Source organism: Macrotis lagotis, chromosome 2 (genome assembly GCF_037893015.1).
Source record: "Macrotis lagotis isolate mMagLag1 chromosome 2, bilby.v1.9.chrom.fasta, whole genome shotgun sequence".
NCBI classification, from domain to species: Eukaryota; Metazoa; Chordata; class Mammalia; order Peramelemorphia; family Peramelidae; genus Macrotis; species Macrotis lagotis.
In genome coordinates this window covers 139,303,273-139,318,940 of record NC_133659.1, presented here as the reverse complement: position 1 = coordinate 139,318,940, position 15,668 = coordinate 139,303,273, and the positions used below count along the sequence as shown (strand labels likewise).

General features: G+C 34.3%; 1 protein-coding gene across 1 annotated transcript in view; it reads left to right on the top strand.

The window, feature by feature from the left end:
• WDR64 (WD repeat domain 64) overlaps window positions 1-15,668 on the top strand; it is a 189,447-nt gene that overhangs the window by 133,483 nt on the left and 40,296 nt on the right. The window contains exons 14-15 of the mRNA XM_074220912.1: window positions 3,944-4,045; window positions 5,664-5,733. Coding sequence (XP_074077013.1) covers window positions 3,944-4,045; window positions 5,664-5,733 — 172 coding nt within the window. The remainder of the gene's footprint in view (window positions 1-3,943; window positions 4,046-5,663; window positions 5,734-15,668) is intronic.

The window sequence follows — 15,668 nt, the reverse complement described above, 5'->3', positions numbered from 1 at the left end:
CTACTTGACCCTTTTACCACATCTTACTGCTTTTGCCCTTCAAACCTATTTTCTTTGACTTAGCAGTTTCGTAAGATTGAGGCTGTCCAAGAACCAAAGGACTTTTAGGTCTTAGTGTCCAGTTGAGGTTAATTTGAGGCAAAGGCCATCAATTTATCTCCTTAGTGGGGAAGGGCTGCTACATCTGGAAATCAAAGCTAGAAATAGACTCTCCCTTCACCCTAGGTCATTCTTGTTGACATTCCTCCTACCCTTCTTGAGATTTCTGTTTCTCCTGGTAAATGAAAAGTTATTTGGGCTTCTAAAGGGAAGAGAATGAAAAAAAAAATAGATAGTAGTTATATGAAGTATGAAACTATCAGATATTAGATATAGGTAGGTCAGCTATTTATTTTGATGTTGTTTAGTGGTTTTGCAATTTTGTCCAGCTCTTCATGACCTACTTTTGAGGTTTGCTTGACAAAGATACTGTAATCGTTCATCATTTCCTTCTCCAGATCATTTTACCCATGAGGAATTGAGGGAAGCAACGTTAAGTGACTTGCCCAGGGTCACACAACTAATAAGTCTCTGAGGGCAAATTTCATATTAGGAAGCAATAGAAATTATCTAAGAACAAGATGAGATTCATATTATTCCTTTTGTCCAATTTACTACTGGTACTGTTTTAAAGGATGCATTAAGTGCTCAGACAAGGATTTTTTTATACTAAAACTACCAGAAAAGCAGCTATTTTATGTTTGTATAATAATCCATAGTACAGTGAATATAAAAGAATAAGACCATACCTCTATGTGAAACCATAAAAATGAAAAGATGAACTAATAATGAATTTATCTAGTAGAAGGGAACAAAATTATCTGGGGACAGGATGAGTCCCATGATATCTTACCCTGTCCTATATGCTACTAGATAGTTTTGAGTTGTATGAATAAACTTTTTGGAGATCTTACAGAAACTGAACCTACAATCTAATACTTTTCAACTATAAAAAGTAACTATTTTTTCTACTTGAGCAATACCTACGAGAATATAAAATACAGACGAATAACAGCAATTTAATGACTTGTTCCAGAGCTATTTCTATTTAACCCCTCAAAAGCAATGAGCATATAAGATAACAATCATAATAACAAAATAAAGTTCATAAAGTTCGTTTGCAACAAAACTGTGAAATAAACATTGTAAGAATTATAACCCCCATTTTACAAAAATTCCTGATTCCCAGGAGTTAAGTGACTTTTTTTGTCCAAGATTACACGTTAAGTATCAGAGCCCAGACAAATCTGAGTACTTCTGAGTGTGAAGACTGACAAAAGATTCAATACTGATTTCCTAATAGATCTGTTTGGTTCTTTACTTTTTTGCAAATCAAAGATAAAAACAATATAAGGGAAAGCCTGATGAGAAGTGAAATTTCTCTCTGAGGGACTGCAACAGTTTTCAAAGTCTTGGTTTCTCTGGACAGTTAGGTAGCACAGTACATAAAGCATTGGAACCAGATTCAGGAAGGTCTGAGTTTAAATTTGACCTCAGATACTTATTAGTTTTGTCATCCTGGAGCAGGCCTGTCAAACATCTATCTGTTTACTTCATCTAAAACATGGAAATAATAATATTCCCAATATCCCAGGGTTTGGGGAAGAAGATCAAATGAGATAATAATTGTAATGTGTTTAACATCTACTTTAAAGAGTTATGAAGAAGGGTAGCTAGGTGGCGCAGTGGATAAGAGCATGGACCCTGGAGTCAGGAGTATCTGAGTTCAAATCCAGAGTCAGACACTTAATAATTACCTAGCTGTGTGGCCTTGGGCAAGCTACTTAACCCCATTGCCTTGCAGAAACCTAAAAAAAAAAAAAGTTGTGAAGATAAAATGACAATGATAAAGTATTTTTATCATTTACATAAATGTCATGGTCTTATAGGGGAGACAACATACAATTACATACAAACTATATGTAGGGAGTAACCAACAAAAAAGAAGGTGCTAGGATGAAAGGTATCAGAAAAAACTTTCTGTAACTTGATGGAAGCTAGAAAAGCCAGAAGGTGAAGATGAGGTGAAAAAGAATTCCAGGGATGGAAGACAATCACTGAAAAAAGTCTAGATTTGGAAGGTAGAGTGAGGAATAACAGAGGTAAAGAGGAGTGTGTCACTGGATCACAGAATATAATGGTGGTGTATTGGATGGGGAGGGGGCATAGGATAAAGGTGAGTAGAAAGTAGAAAGGTTGAGGTGAGATAGGTTTGAAGGGCTTCAAAAGCAAAATAGAATTTTCTTACCTGTAAGAAGATACCTGTAAGTGATATTGAGTATGGAGTGATATGGTTAGACCTTTGCTTTAGAAAGATCATTTTGACAATTAAATAGAGGATGAACTAGAGCAGGGAAAATGTAGGGCAAACAGAACAAACAGAAAGCTTTTGCAACAGACCAGGCATAATGTGAAAAAGGCATTCACTAGGATAGTGGGAGCATTAGAGAACAAAAAGCCTATGTGAGAGATGCTTTGAGGGTAAAAGCTAAAGTAAAATAACAGGATAAAGGCAGCTCAGAGAGAAAGCAGAGTTGAGGATCATAACTAGGTTGTGAACCTGAGTGTTTGGGAAGATAGTAGTATCCTCATCAGTTAAAAAAATGTTTGGAAAAGAAGGGGAAGTCTTGGAAGGGAGGAAAGATAATGAGTTCAGTTTTGAACTTATGGAGCTTAAGATACTCATTAGACATCCACCTTGAGATGTCCAATAAGCAATAGAAGTTGTGAAATTGGAGTATAGGAGAGAGGTTAGATCTAGACAAATAACAATGAGAATAATTTTCATAGAAATGATAGCTGAATTTACAAGAGTTGATGAAATCACCAAAAGAAATAGCGTAGAGGAATAAAGGAAGAGAGCCAATACACAGCACAAAGTTGGCCACCCTTAGTTATTAGGTGTGGCCTGGATGAAGATTCAGCAAATAACAATGAGGAATAGTCAAATATATAGGAGGAAAGATAATTAAAAGAAAACAGTGACATGCAAACCAAGAGAACAGAGACTATCAAAGAAGTTGATCAACAATATTAAAGACTATGGAGAGATGAAGAAAGATAAGGACTGAGAAAAGATCATAAATGGAAAGTGTCTGTTATTCTTGGAGAATGCATTTGGTAACATCTCCCAAGACTTGTCAAACATGAGGTCCACTGACTATTACTTGTGACACACACTGGAACATATTACAAGAAGCATTATAGATAGAACCTCTAAGAAGTATATAATCCTGGGCAGGAAACAGGAAAATTAGGAGACAATTATTTTTTAATTATTCTATTCCAAATGAAGATAGGTACCTTAGAAGTAAAAGAAGGAAATGGGAAATGTGTGGTTTACAAAGAAGGTGGTCATAGAAAATAGGAGGTAACTTTTGAACTTTGGGGACCAGGTCATAAGATACAAGAATATAGTTTTTGGATAGTGTTAAAATATACATAACACTTGAAAAAAACAGATCTAGAAATCAAGAGAGATAACAAAAAAGATAGAAAGGAAAATATATGGAAACATGCTACTACCTCTTCCTTTTGCAAAAGTGAAAGAAATTTAGATATAGAATATTGTATACATTTTCATATATTCTTAATGTATTGATTATTTTTGCTGATATTTTTCTCTCTCTTTTTAAAAATTTGCAATATTATTTGTCTCTTGGGGAAAGGAAAGTTGGGGAAAATTTTGGTTCTATAAAAATGGAAGTTTCAAAAAAACACTCACTTTATTTGAAGATAGGTGAGCATTTTTTAAAAGAAAAGACCATATTTTCAAATTATTTAAAAAAGATTTAATCAAATATTACTTCATTTGGAGTCTGAACTTTCCTAGAGGTTGCTATAGGGATAAGAATTTGCAAAGCATGAATTTTACTCAAGTTCACACATATGTATTTTTTTCTAGGCACAGACCAGAGGATGCCTTTATTATAGACCCCAACCTAGATCCCAAACGCTTAAAAATTAATGCTATATTGTTCCTCTTTCGGAGCAGTAATTGCATAAGGTAAGATGTTATATTTTTTTCGAGTAAGGCCTGATTCTCATGTCATTTAAGTCAATAGGTATGATAATTTTACACTTACATCTACCTTGCTACAGCTAGGGCAGTCAGTTGGTAGAATGAATAAAGCATTGGACCTGGCATCAAGAAGACCTGAGTTCAACTTCAGCCTCAGACATTTATTACCAGTGACACTCTGAGCAAGTTGCTTTAACCCTGCCTGCCTCAGTTTCCTCATCTATAAAATGAATTGGAGAAGAAAATGACAAACCACTCCATAGGCATGAAGTCATCAATATGACTACACAACAATAACCTCACTGCAAAAGCAAAGATGCAGATTAGGGACTGTATTTATTAGAAGTCTGAATCTAGGGGCGGCTAGGTGGCATAATGGATAAAGCACCAGCCCTGGAGTCGGGAGTACCTGGGTTCAAATCTGGTCTCAGATTTAATAATTACCTAGCTGTGTGGCCTTGGGCAAGCCACTTAACTCCATTTGCCTTGAAAAAAACCTAAAAAAAAATAAGTCTGAATCTAGCCTGATGTTGGGTTTTTTTTCTTTTTGGCATGGCATTATTTATGTCTTTGGCAAAAAATTTTATGTTTCCAGGAACTCTAATAACAGGGAGGAATGCATGCTGTCTTTAATATTCAGAAGACTATTCTTTTAGTTCTTTTTTTCTTCATTGAAAGCTAGGAAGTTCTTTTTCGTATATGTATAAATTTAAAAAGCCACACCTTATCTGTTTGCATTTCTTGAAATTCTCCATTTTCATGAAATTGGGATTTTTACTGAATTTTTAGGTTATCATTATAGTGAAGGCAAAAGTCTGGTATGGATAGTTCCCATAAGCTTGCTTGCTTGATATATTTTGGAAAATTCTAAGGAGCTTACTCCCAATGAGATTATTATGATATGTAAAAGAAATGTCTCAGAGCGTTAACAGACATTCCATAACTTGTGTGGGACAGCTGACCCACAAGGTGAAAGGAAGGCTTGTGATTGATTTTAGAAATATTCTATTAGAATCTATCAGTGTCAACTTAGCAAGTTGATGGGATTGCTGAAGTTTAGCAGATTCTATAGGAACTACCCCTAGGGAAAGATAAAATGTTAATGAATAACAGATTATCAAAATTTCACAAACAAATTTTTCTTTGTTCTATCTAGAAGTAGCAAGGCTTCCTTTAGTTTCTTCAAGTTAACAAAACCTACTCTAATCTTAGGCCTCTGTAGTAAAAGCAAATTCTCTAGATGCTCTATAAAATTAAATAGACCTAGGATCCTGATTTAACCAGTAATATCATCTAGTTAAAATATGATCAGGAAAGGAAATGAGCCAACCATGCATCAAAATGAAGGCAAGTAAAGTGCTACCTGTGAAATACAAAATACCTGTGAAATAAAAAATGATTAAGTGATTAAGTTAGCTAGATTCTCTGTGGAGCATCTAAGGAACCATATAGACAAGACTGATAAATTAGAAAGCATTAAAGGATTACAGTCTGTATCATTGGAAGGTACCCCCTTGTCAAGGAAACACAGATTCACTGAAGTCTTATCCCTCAGGAGAGTGTATATCATATGATAACTCTTCTCATTCTTCTTTGACATTAGAAAAATGAGTGAAGACTCTGTAATTTCTTCAGCACAAAGTAATTCTACTCGTGGCTTCCTGAGCACTAAGGTAAACTTAAATAGGGTTTCTTCCCTTTATAAACACTGTTGATTTCTAAGTTGTTAATCTGCATTTGGGTATCATATCTATTAAAATGATCTTTCCTACTTTACAAACTTGTGATACTATGAGAATTACCCAGAAGAATAAGAACTTGTATACATTCTGGGACAGGCTTTCTACTGTTTAAAACTAAAAAAGGGGGAGAAAGCTGCACAATTAAGTAATTCAGACTAATTCAGATTAGTGTGGTCCTCTCAATATTTGATTACGCATTCTACTTTTATTATGAGATCTCCACAACTATGGGTAAACCTACTTTCTGTGTCTGTCCACAGTAAATACATTTCTTTGACTTTATTTTTTTTTAAATATGGGGAGAAGGGGTGGTTAGGTGGCACAGTTGATAGTGCACTGGCCCTGTCAGGAATACCCGAGTTCAAATCCAGCCTCAGGCACGTAATAATTGCCAAGCTATGTGGCCTGGGGTAATTACTTAACCCCATTGCCTTGCAAAACAAAACAAAATAAAAACGTGGAGAGAATCAGGAGGATAAAATTTTTAATAAGGCTTCTTTGGATGTTCCAAAAAGTCAGAATAAGGGGCAGCTAGGTGGTACTATGAATAGAGCACTGGCTTTGAAGTCAGGAGGATCTGAGTTCAAATTTGACCTTAGACACTTAATAATTACCTAGCTGTGTGACCTTGGGCAAGTCACTTAACCCTATTGCCATGTAAAAACCTAAAAAAAGTCAGAATGAAATCATTGTACATTTTTCCTTTAAAAATGTTTTATTTTTAATGTAAAGGAAGGTGGCCTATCTATACTATAAAGTGACAGTAATCAAAACTACTTGGTTCAGAAATAGAATAATGAACAAGTGGAGTAGAGTAGGAACAAAAGAAACAGTAGTAAATGCCTATACTAATCTATTGTTTGACAAACTCAAAGACATTAGCTTCTGGGATAAGCACTCACTATTTGACAAAAACTTCTGGGAAAACTGGAAAATAGTATGGCAAAAAATAATCATAGATCCACATCTCACACCCTATACCTAAATAAGATCATGATGGATATAGGATTTAGACATAAAGGGCAATATTAGAGACAATTAGCAAATCAAGAAATACTCTATTGGGTCTATGGAGAGGAATTTATGAACAAACAAGAAATAGAGTACATTATAAATGGCAAAACAGATGATTTTGGCTATATCAAATTAAAAAGGTTTTGCGCTAATAAAACCAGTGCTGCCAAGTTTAGAAGGAAAAAAGAAAGCCGAGAAACAATTTTCACATCTAGAGGTTCTGATAAAGCTCTCATTTCTAAAATATTTAGAAAATTGAATCAAATTTATAATGTTACAAGTCATTCCCCCAATTAATAAATGGTCAAAGAATATGAATAGGCAGTTTTCAAATGAAGAAATTAAAGCTATATATAAATCATATGAAAAAAATGCTCCAAATCATTATTGATTAGAGAAATGCACATTTAAAAAAAAGTATGAAATACCACCTCACATCTATCAGATTGGCTAAGATGACAAAAAGGGAAAACAATCAATTTTGGAAAGGTTGTGGGAAGATTGGGACAGTGATGCACTGTTGGAGGAGTTGTGAACTAATCTAACCATTCTGGAGAGCAACATGAAGATATGCCCAAAGAGCAATAAGACTGATCAGACCCTTGGACCCCATGTTCTAAAATATTTGTAGCAGCTCTTTTTGTAGTGGCAAAGAATTGGAAATTGAGAGAATGCCCATCAATAAGGGATTGACTGAATAAGTTATCGTATTTGAATGTTATGGAGTAACATTATAAGAAACCATGAATAATTAGACTCTAGAGAAGCAACTTAAAGAACTACACAAGCTGAGTGAAGGGAATAGAATCAAAAGAACCTTGTACATTAACAACAACATTGTGCATTGATCAACTATGATGGATGCAGTTCCACTCAGCAGTTTAGAGAGGTAGGGCAACCCTAGGAGACCATACCATTCATATCCAGATTTTTAAAAAACATAAAAAGCACAGAATTTCACTATGTTCACTTTTTTTAGATTTTTTTTTGGCAAGGCAATGGGGTTAAGTGACTTGACCAAGGCCACACAGCTAGGTAATTATTAAGTGTCTGAGGCTGAATGCTCTGAGGCAGGTGCTCTATCCACTGCACCACCTAGCCACCCCCATGTTCACTTTTTTAAAAAATTTCTCTTATGTTTTTCCTTCATGTCCCATTGTTTTCTTTTTTTTCTGAGTACTAATTCCTCAAACACAAAATGACTAATTTATAAACATGTTAAACACAAATGTACAAGTACTACATTCACTATATTATTCATTGCTGAAAGGAGGGAGGTGGGAAGGGAAGGTGATAGAAAACTGTGTAACATAAATATGCAAGTGAATGAATGTTGAAAAACTTTCATAACATGTGATTGGAAAAATAAAATATAAATCACAATTTAAAAAATGTTTTACCTTTGAAAAACCTTCACAGCTTTACACATACCAAATATTCTAATTTCAAGGGCAAACCACATTTTATTTTATATTAAATTTTGGCTTTGGATTTGAAGTCAGAAGATTTGGTTTGAATTCCCATTTTGACTAGCCATATGATCTTGGAAAAGTCATTCAGAGTCTATGAGAACAAGTTTTCTCCACTGTAAAATAAAGGTGATGAAATTGGAACTATTTCAAAGGGTTGTTTTAAGGGAAATGCTTTATTAACCTTCAAGTTCTACATAGATATGAATTATTATTTTATGCTCCTAAATTGTTATATAAAAGACATTTTTTAAAGTTTTGTTTTGTTTTCAGTCCCAAAATTTCTACCTTCTCTTTATCTACTTCATCCTTGAGAACTCCAAAAGTGTTCTAATTTTCCCACATCCCCTCCACTGTCATCTTCATTTTCTGTCACCTAGACAATCTGATTAGGTGTGAAATCGTACTTCAGAGTTGCTTTAATTTCCATGTCTCTAATAAGCAGTGATTTAGCAGATTTTTATTCATCTTTAGATAGCTTTGATTTCTTTTTCTGAAAGTTACCTGTTCATGTTCTTTTGACCATTTATCAATTGAGGAATAATTCATATTCTTATGAGTAAACCAAATGACCAAGAAAATATGCTTCAATCTGCACTCTTGAATATCAGTTTTCTCTGGAAATAGGTAGCATATTTTATCATCAATTCTTTAGGATGGTGGTTAGTTATTGTGTTTACCAGAGTTCCCAAATCTTTCAAGGTTGTATATCTTTACAATGCTGTTGTTGTTATTGTCTAAGTTGTTCTCTTGGTTCTGATTTCTCTCTGCATCAATTCTTACAGGTCTTTCCAGTTTTCCTGAAACTTTCCTATCACCATTTTTTATAATGCAATAAAATTCATCATCTTCATGTATCATAAACTTGTTTAGCCATTCCACACTCACTTTCCAATTCTTTGCTATCAATAAAAAAGCTACTATGTTGCAGACAAAATTTACTTTTGTCCAATACTATTCAGGGGACAGTGAGGTGGCACAGACAGGAGATCCTGAGGTCAAACCAGCCTCAGACACTTAATAATTACCAAACTCTGTAACTTTGGGCAAGTCACTTAACCCCATTGCCTTGCAAAACAAAAAAATATATAACAACATTCATTTTTTAAAAAATTTGGGATGCAAATTATCTTTCTTCTTCTCTCCCTTCCTACCTCAATGGGAAAGCAAACAATTAGTGGAAAATACTATCCATATCTAGAGAAGGAACCATGGAGTTTAATGAAGACCAAAGCTTACTATCTTCGATTTTTAAAAGTTGTCTTATGTACCATGTCATTTTTTCTCTCTAATTTTTTCTTCCATTTTGGATTTGATTCTTCTTTCACAATGTGATTAATATGGATCTATGTTTAGCATGGTTATAGATATAAAGCCTATATTAGAGTGCTTTCCATCGAGGGGAGGAGGAAGAAAGGGGAGGGAGGGAGAAAAATGTAAAACTCAAAACCTTGCCAAAAAAATTGATGATAATTACCATTGCATGTAGTTGGAAAAACAAATAAGATATTTAAATTTAAAAAAAAGAGAAAGCAAGCAATTTGATATAGCTATATATGTATACACACAATTGTGCAAAAACCTTATTTCCATGACAGTCATGTTGGATAAGAAAGCACAGATCAAAAACAAGAGCAATATCAAGAAAAATAAAGTGGGGGGGAGAGTATGCTTCAGTCTTAATTCAGATTCTTTCAGTTCTTTCTCAGGAGGTGGGAAACATTTTTCATTATAAGTTCTTTGGAAGTGCCTTGGATCAATGTAATGCTGAGAACAGCTAAGTCATTCAGAGCTGATCACATACAATATTGCTGGTATTGTGTATACTGTTCTGGTTCTGCTCATTTCATTATGCTTTATTTCATGTAAGTCTAACTTTTTCTGAAAATATCCTGCTTGTCATTTCTTCTAGTACAATAGTATTCCATCACAATCATATACCACAACTTGTTCAGTCATTCTTCAATTGATGGACATCCCCTCAATTTCTAATTCTTTGACATGTCAAAAAAAGAGCTGCTATAAATATTTTTGTATAACTAGGTCCTCCCCCCTGACAAATTTTTAAATCTCTTTGGAATTCAGACCTAGTATTGGTGAGTCAAAGGTTATGTACAGTTTTATAGTCTTTTGAGGATAGCTTCAATTGCTCTCCAGAAAGGATAGATCAGTTCACAATTCCACTAACAGTGCTTTAGTGTTCTAATTTCCTCACATCCCCTCCCTCCACTGTCATCTTCATTTTCTGTTATCTAGACAATCTGATTAGGTGTGAAATTGTACTTCAGAATTGCTTTAATTTCCATGTGATTTAGCACATTTTTATTCATTTTTAGATAACTTTGATTTCTTTTTCTGAAAGTTGCCTGTTCATATTCTTTTGACCATTTATCATTTGAGGAATAACTCATATTCTTATGAATTTGACTCAACTCTCTATATATTTGAGAAATGTGACCTTTTGTCCCTTTTTCTCCTGAAGGATTATACTCACTTTTACTGGGTAGATGATTTTTGCCTTCCAAGTCCTCCAATCCTATGAAGTTGAAGATGTTATCTTGCTTCCAGACAATAAAGACAATATTCTTTGATAATTTCTTGCAATATTATGACTAGATTCTTTTTTTAAATAATGGCTTTTAGTATTTTAGTATTATAAGTAATTCTTAAATGATTTCTCCATGTAGGTCAGTTTTTTCCCCAATGAAATATTTTACATTTTCTTCTATTTTTTCATTCCCTTGATTTTGCTATATTATTTTTTTATATCTCATGAAGTAATTAGATTCTACTTGCCCAATTCTGATTTTTTAAGAAGTTATTTTCATCAGTGAGCTTTTCCATCTGTACAATTGTACTTTTTAAAGAGTTATTTTCTACAGTGAATTTTTGTATATATATTTTTCATTTGACTAGTTCTGCTTTTTAAGAGTTCTCTTCAATCATTTTGTGTCTCTTTTACCACTTGGCCTATTCCATTTTTAAGGTGTTAGTTTCTTTGGTATATTTTGTGTTTCCTTTATCCAGCTATTGACTCTTTTTTTTCCTTATATCACTTTCATTTTCTTTACTCAATTTTTCTCTAGCTCTATTTGATTTTTAAAACTTTTTTAAACTCTTCTAAGAATTCTTTTGCAATCTATGATCAATTCAGTTATTTCTTTGAGGCTTTGTATGTAACTGTTTTGACTATGTTGTCTTCTTCTGAGTTTGTGTTTTACACTTTACTGTCACCATAGTAACTTTGCACGGTCAGTTACTTTTCTTGTTGCTGTTTTTGTTGTTGTTGCCTTTCACTCATTTTTTTCTAGTTTATTTCCTGACTTTTAGCTTTATAAAAGTTGGACCCTGCTTTTGGGGTTGAAGTTGTCATAAACTTCAAGTTTATCATGCTGCTGTTTTCAGAGATAGTTCTTGGGAATTTGTAAGTTTCCAGTTTTTCCAATCTCTATAATAAGAGAGGAGACTAAGTGAGGTGGTAGCAATAAAGGCTTGAGTTAGCAGCATAGTGGTGAGGTTAGAAGTGATGAATTTATCCTGGAAAATACATATTGTTCTCTGAAACTGAAATCAGCCTGGGCAGCAGGTACAAAGCAGAATGAGAGTATTTAAGAAGAGAAAGACTGAGAATCACAAGGAATGAAGAAAGGTCAAGAAGGATATCTCCCTGGTGCAAGGTTTCATCTTATGATTTAAATTAGTCTCTCTGCTCCAAGTCTCCCCCAACTTAAGTTCATCCTCATCTCAAATCATGATATCATTGGACTCCAGTGAGAGGAAAGGAAAGGGAAGCACTAATTGTAGATGTTTTTCTCAAAGAAAGGGAGGAAAGATGGGGTATAATAGTTATCAGGAATGGATTGAAGAAATGAGGGGTTTTAAGGATGAGAGAGACATTAGAATGTCTATAAGCAGTAAAGAAATAGCCAGTAGACAAAGGACAATGACAATGAATAGAAGTGGGGATGATAAAAGGGGTAATCTGCTAGAAACGACAGAATGGGATCCAACCATCTGTACATGAAGAGGGATTTGCCTAGAAAGGACAAAGGGCTATATCTTCATATGAGAATGGAGTGAAAAAGAATATAAAGCAGAAAGACTTCTAAGTGACATGAGATAAGGAGGAAAAGAGAAGAGGTAGCTCTCATTAATTGGCCTCAGTTTTTTTCAGTGAAATATGAGACAGTGTTCTCAGATGAGAGGGTAGGCAAAGGGGAATCAAAAGGATGTTTAAGGAAAGATGAAAAGCTTTGAAAGGGCTGCTGTGCTAAGATGGTGAATCAATTAGGGATGTGTAAAATGATTATTGTGCTTTAGAAAAGACCTATTTGAGAATGTAACAAATTTATATATTCCCATTCAGGAATACAAATAGTTCAATATCATTAAGTTCCTCATAGTTAGTCCTTCTCATCCATGGTGGAATAGTTGTAAGGAATGTGTGATCATATCTTTGGGTAACTTAAGTGGGGAAGAGGAGAGTAGGTCATGGTAAATGAATAAAATGAAGAAATAGGAAGTTAGAATATTTGAAGGAGTAACAATATGTGTGTTAAAGCTCTCTGTATAATGATGGGAATTGATGAGAAAAGACTACTATCCAGTCACTAAACTCTTAAGGAAAGCAAATATTTCTACCCAGAGGGTGGTAGATAATAGCTACCAGAATTTTGATTGGGTAGTAAATATTGATTATGTGAACCTCTAATGAGAAGAGTTTTACTGAGTGATAGAGATACAGGGAAAGCTTTGAAATAGAAATAGGGAGCAAGAAGAATTACAGCTCTCCTACCTTGAATAGTGAATAAAAGTTCAGGTGCCAGGAAGATTTTATTATCAGGAGGGATTCAGGTTTCAATAAAAGATGGAGGAAGTAAGAAAGGAAAAGGTTTAAAAAGAAAGTAAATCAATTACCTATGAACAGGCTTTCCAAAGAACAATGTAACTGTGGAGCGGGACATTATGGAAGTTGAGTTGAAGGAGATAAGATTAAGGAAACAGAAGGGGATAGAAAGGAGGACACTGCAGAGTCCATCAGTATCCAGGGAAAGGCTAAGTATTCAGGTGAGAGGGGAGGGGGTACTAGACTCAAAATGGCATCATCAAACCCATGACAGGGAACTAAGATGGGAACAGATATGTTTCAACTTTTTCATCCACTATGCAGTTCATGGTTATAGATGCAGGTAGAATAAAAAAAAAGGGATCTGCACAGGAGCTAGGGAGGGGTGTTGTTATTATTGTATAAGGAGACTCTGGATGGTCTACCAAGAAAGAAGGGAGTTCAAAAACCAGCTGGTGTGGTTCAAACCCTAAGTGTAGAGCAGGATCTCACTTCGAGTTTCTTGCCCTGTCTTCAGAAATATAATCAAGAAGAAATTCCAACCAAAGGAGATCCTACCATTCTACCACTTTAAACTAACAAAACTTCCCAGCTGACTAACAGGAACTTAATCCAGTGGCAGTCTATTCTAACCCAGATGCAAACCCAGGTCAGGAGCTTGCAAAGTCAAACTGGGGACAATGCAGCACACAGACTTTACCCTAGATCAGCACTGAGATTTGCAGGTCCCAGCCTGTCTTTGCTGGAATAACACAATATTCAATACCCACAAGAAAGCTCAGACCTTTCCTCCAGAAGTGCCTGAGAACCAGTCCTAACATGAAATCTTAAATTAGGAAGTAGACTTGAAGAATGGGCAAAGAAAAAGTCCCACAAAAGAAGTGATTACAGTGGCACTGACATAATTGCAGAATGCAATACTTTAAAGAAAGACACAACTTGGACGCAAACTCAATTAGAATTTCTGCAAAAGAAGTAAGACTTGTTTTGAGTTTAAAAAATGCTTTTAAATTAAATTATAAATTTATAATCACTTGAATTTTTTTTAAAATGATGAAGGCTATGAAAGAAAGAATTGGAAAAGATATTATTAACATGAGAGGCACAGAATTTGCCCCAATCAACAAACTCTCTGCAAATTAGAAACAACTAAACAGAATACAATGACTTGATAAAAACCAACAAGAAATATTAATATCTAAAGACTGAAAAAATAAGAAAATGTAAGGTATCTCAAAGCAAAATTCACATGGTGGGTGGCAATATCATGGGGGGGGGATTTAACAATATTTGGACTATCTAAATTTCTCCAAAGATAGTCTACATATCATATTTCAAGAAATTTTAAAACTTAGACCTCAGAGAAACAGGAGACAAAATAGTAGAATTCACCTCATTAAAGAAACCTCAAAATTAATATTTCCAGGAACACCAAAGCCAACCATAAACATCCAGAAATAATTTAAGTACCATGGAATTGCACTCAGAATCACACAACAATTTTAGCAACAATCACCATAGAGAACTTAGAATTTGATATTCCTGAAAGCAAAGGATATAATCTTACCAACTAGAACAGCTTTCCCAGAAAAATGCTATAAAGGGATCTTTGGAAAAAATAGAGGTCTTCAAAGCATTCCTGATGGAATTATTAGAAGTTTAGAGAAATTGTGATGTTCAAACACATGGATGAAGAGAAATATAAAAAGTAAACATGAATGAACACCGAGGGACTAAAATATGGAGAATACACATGTCCCCTCTAAACTATAAATATCAGGTTTCTTCAAGGAAGCATAATTAGACAACTGAATCTAGGGTAGATTCAGTTATGTTCTGAAAATGAAAGAAAGAGCAAACTACCAAGAGAATAGGAAGTTTGACAAGGCAATGAAAGATTTTAAAATGTTCTCATATGCTCAAGATGCACAAATAGACATCTATACAAATAAGAAGGGGATGGCGGAAATGGTTGATACTCATACTTCACTCATACTTCACTTCATTCACACAGTTGGGCACTGAAATACATATTTTACTCAACAGGAAAATAGGAAGTAAAGTAGAGGAGGGGAAAAGGAGTTGGAGGAATTAAAATGTGTATAGATTAAGATAGAGATTAGCCCTAAGCAAAACATTCTAATAATGTACAAAAATATTCCTAGCTCTTTTTCAAGTGGCAAAGAATGTATATCTGAGGGAGATACCCATAAACTGACTGATGGATAGACAAATTTTGATAAAAAAATATAATGGGATACTATTATGCTGAACTCTTATTAAACTAATGTTGAAACATGCAACCCACTTCCTGATAGAGAGGTGAAAATCTCAGAATGCAGAGTGAGAGAAGTTTTTTTTTATGGGAAAGAGCTTTGTTTTGTTTTGTCTCTTAGGCATGGCCATTACAGAAATTGGTTTCAACTGAGTATTCATATTTGTAATGAGTTTTATTTTTCCTTATATTTTCAGAGGAAATTATGAGAAGGTAGATCTTGGTTAATTAAAACAAATAAAATATTTTTAAATAAAAAAAG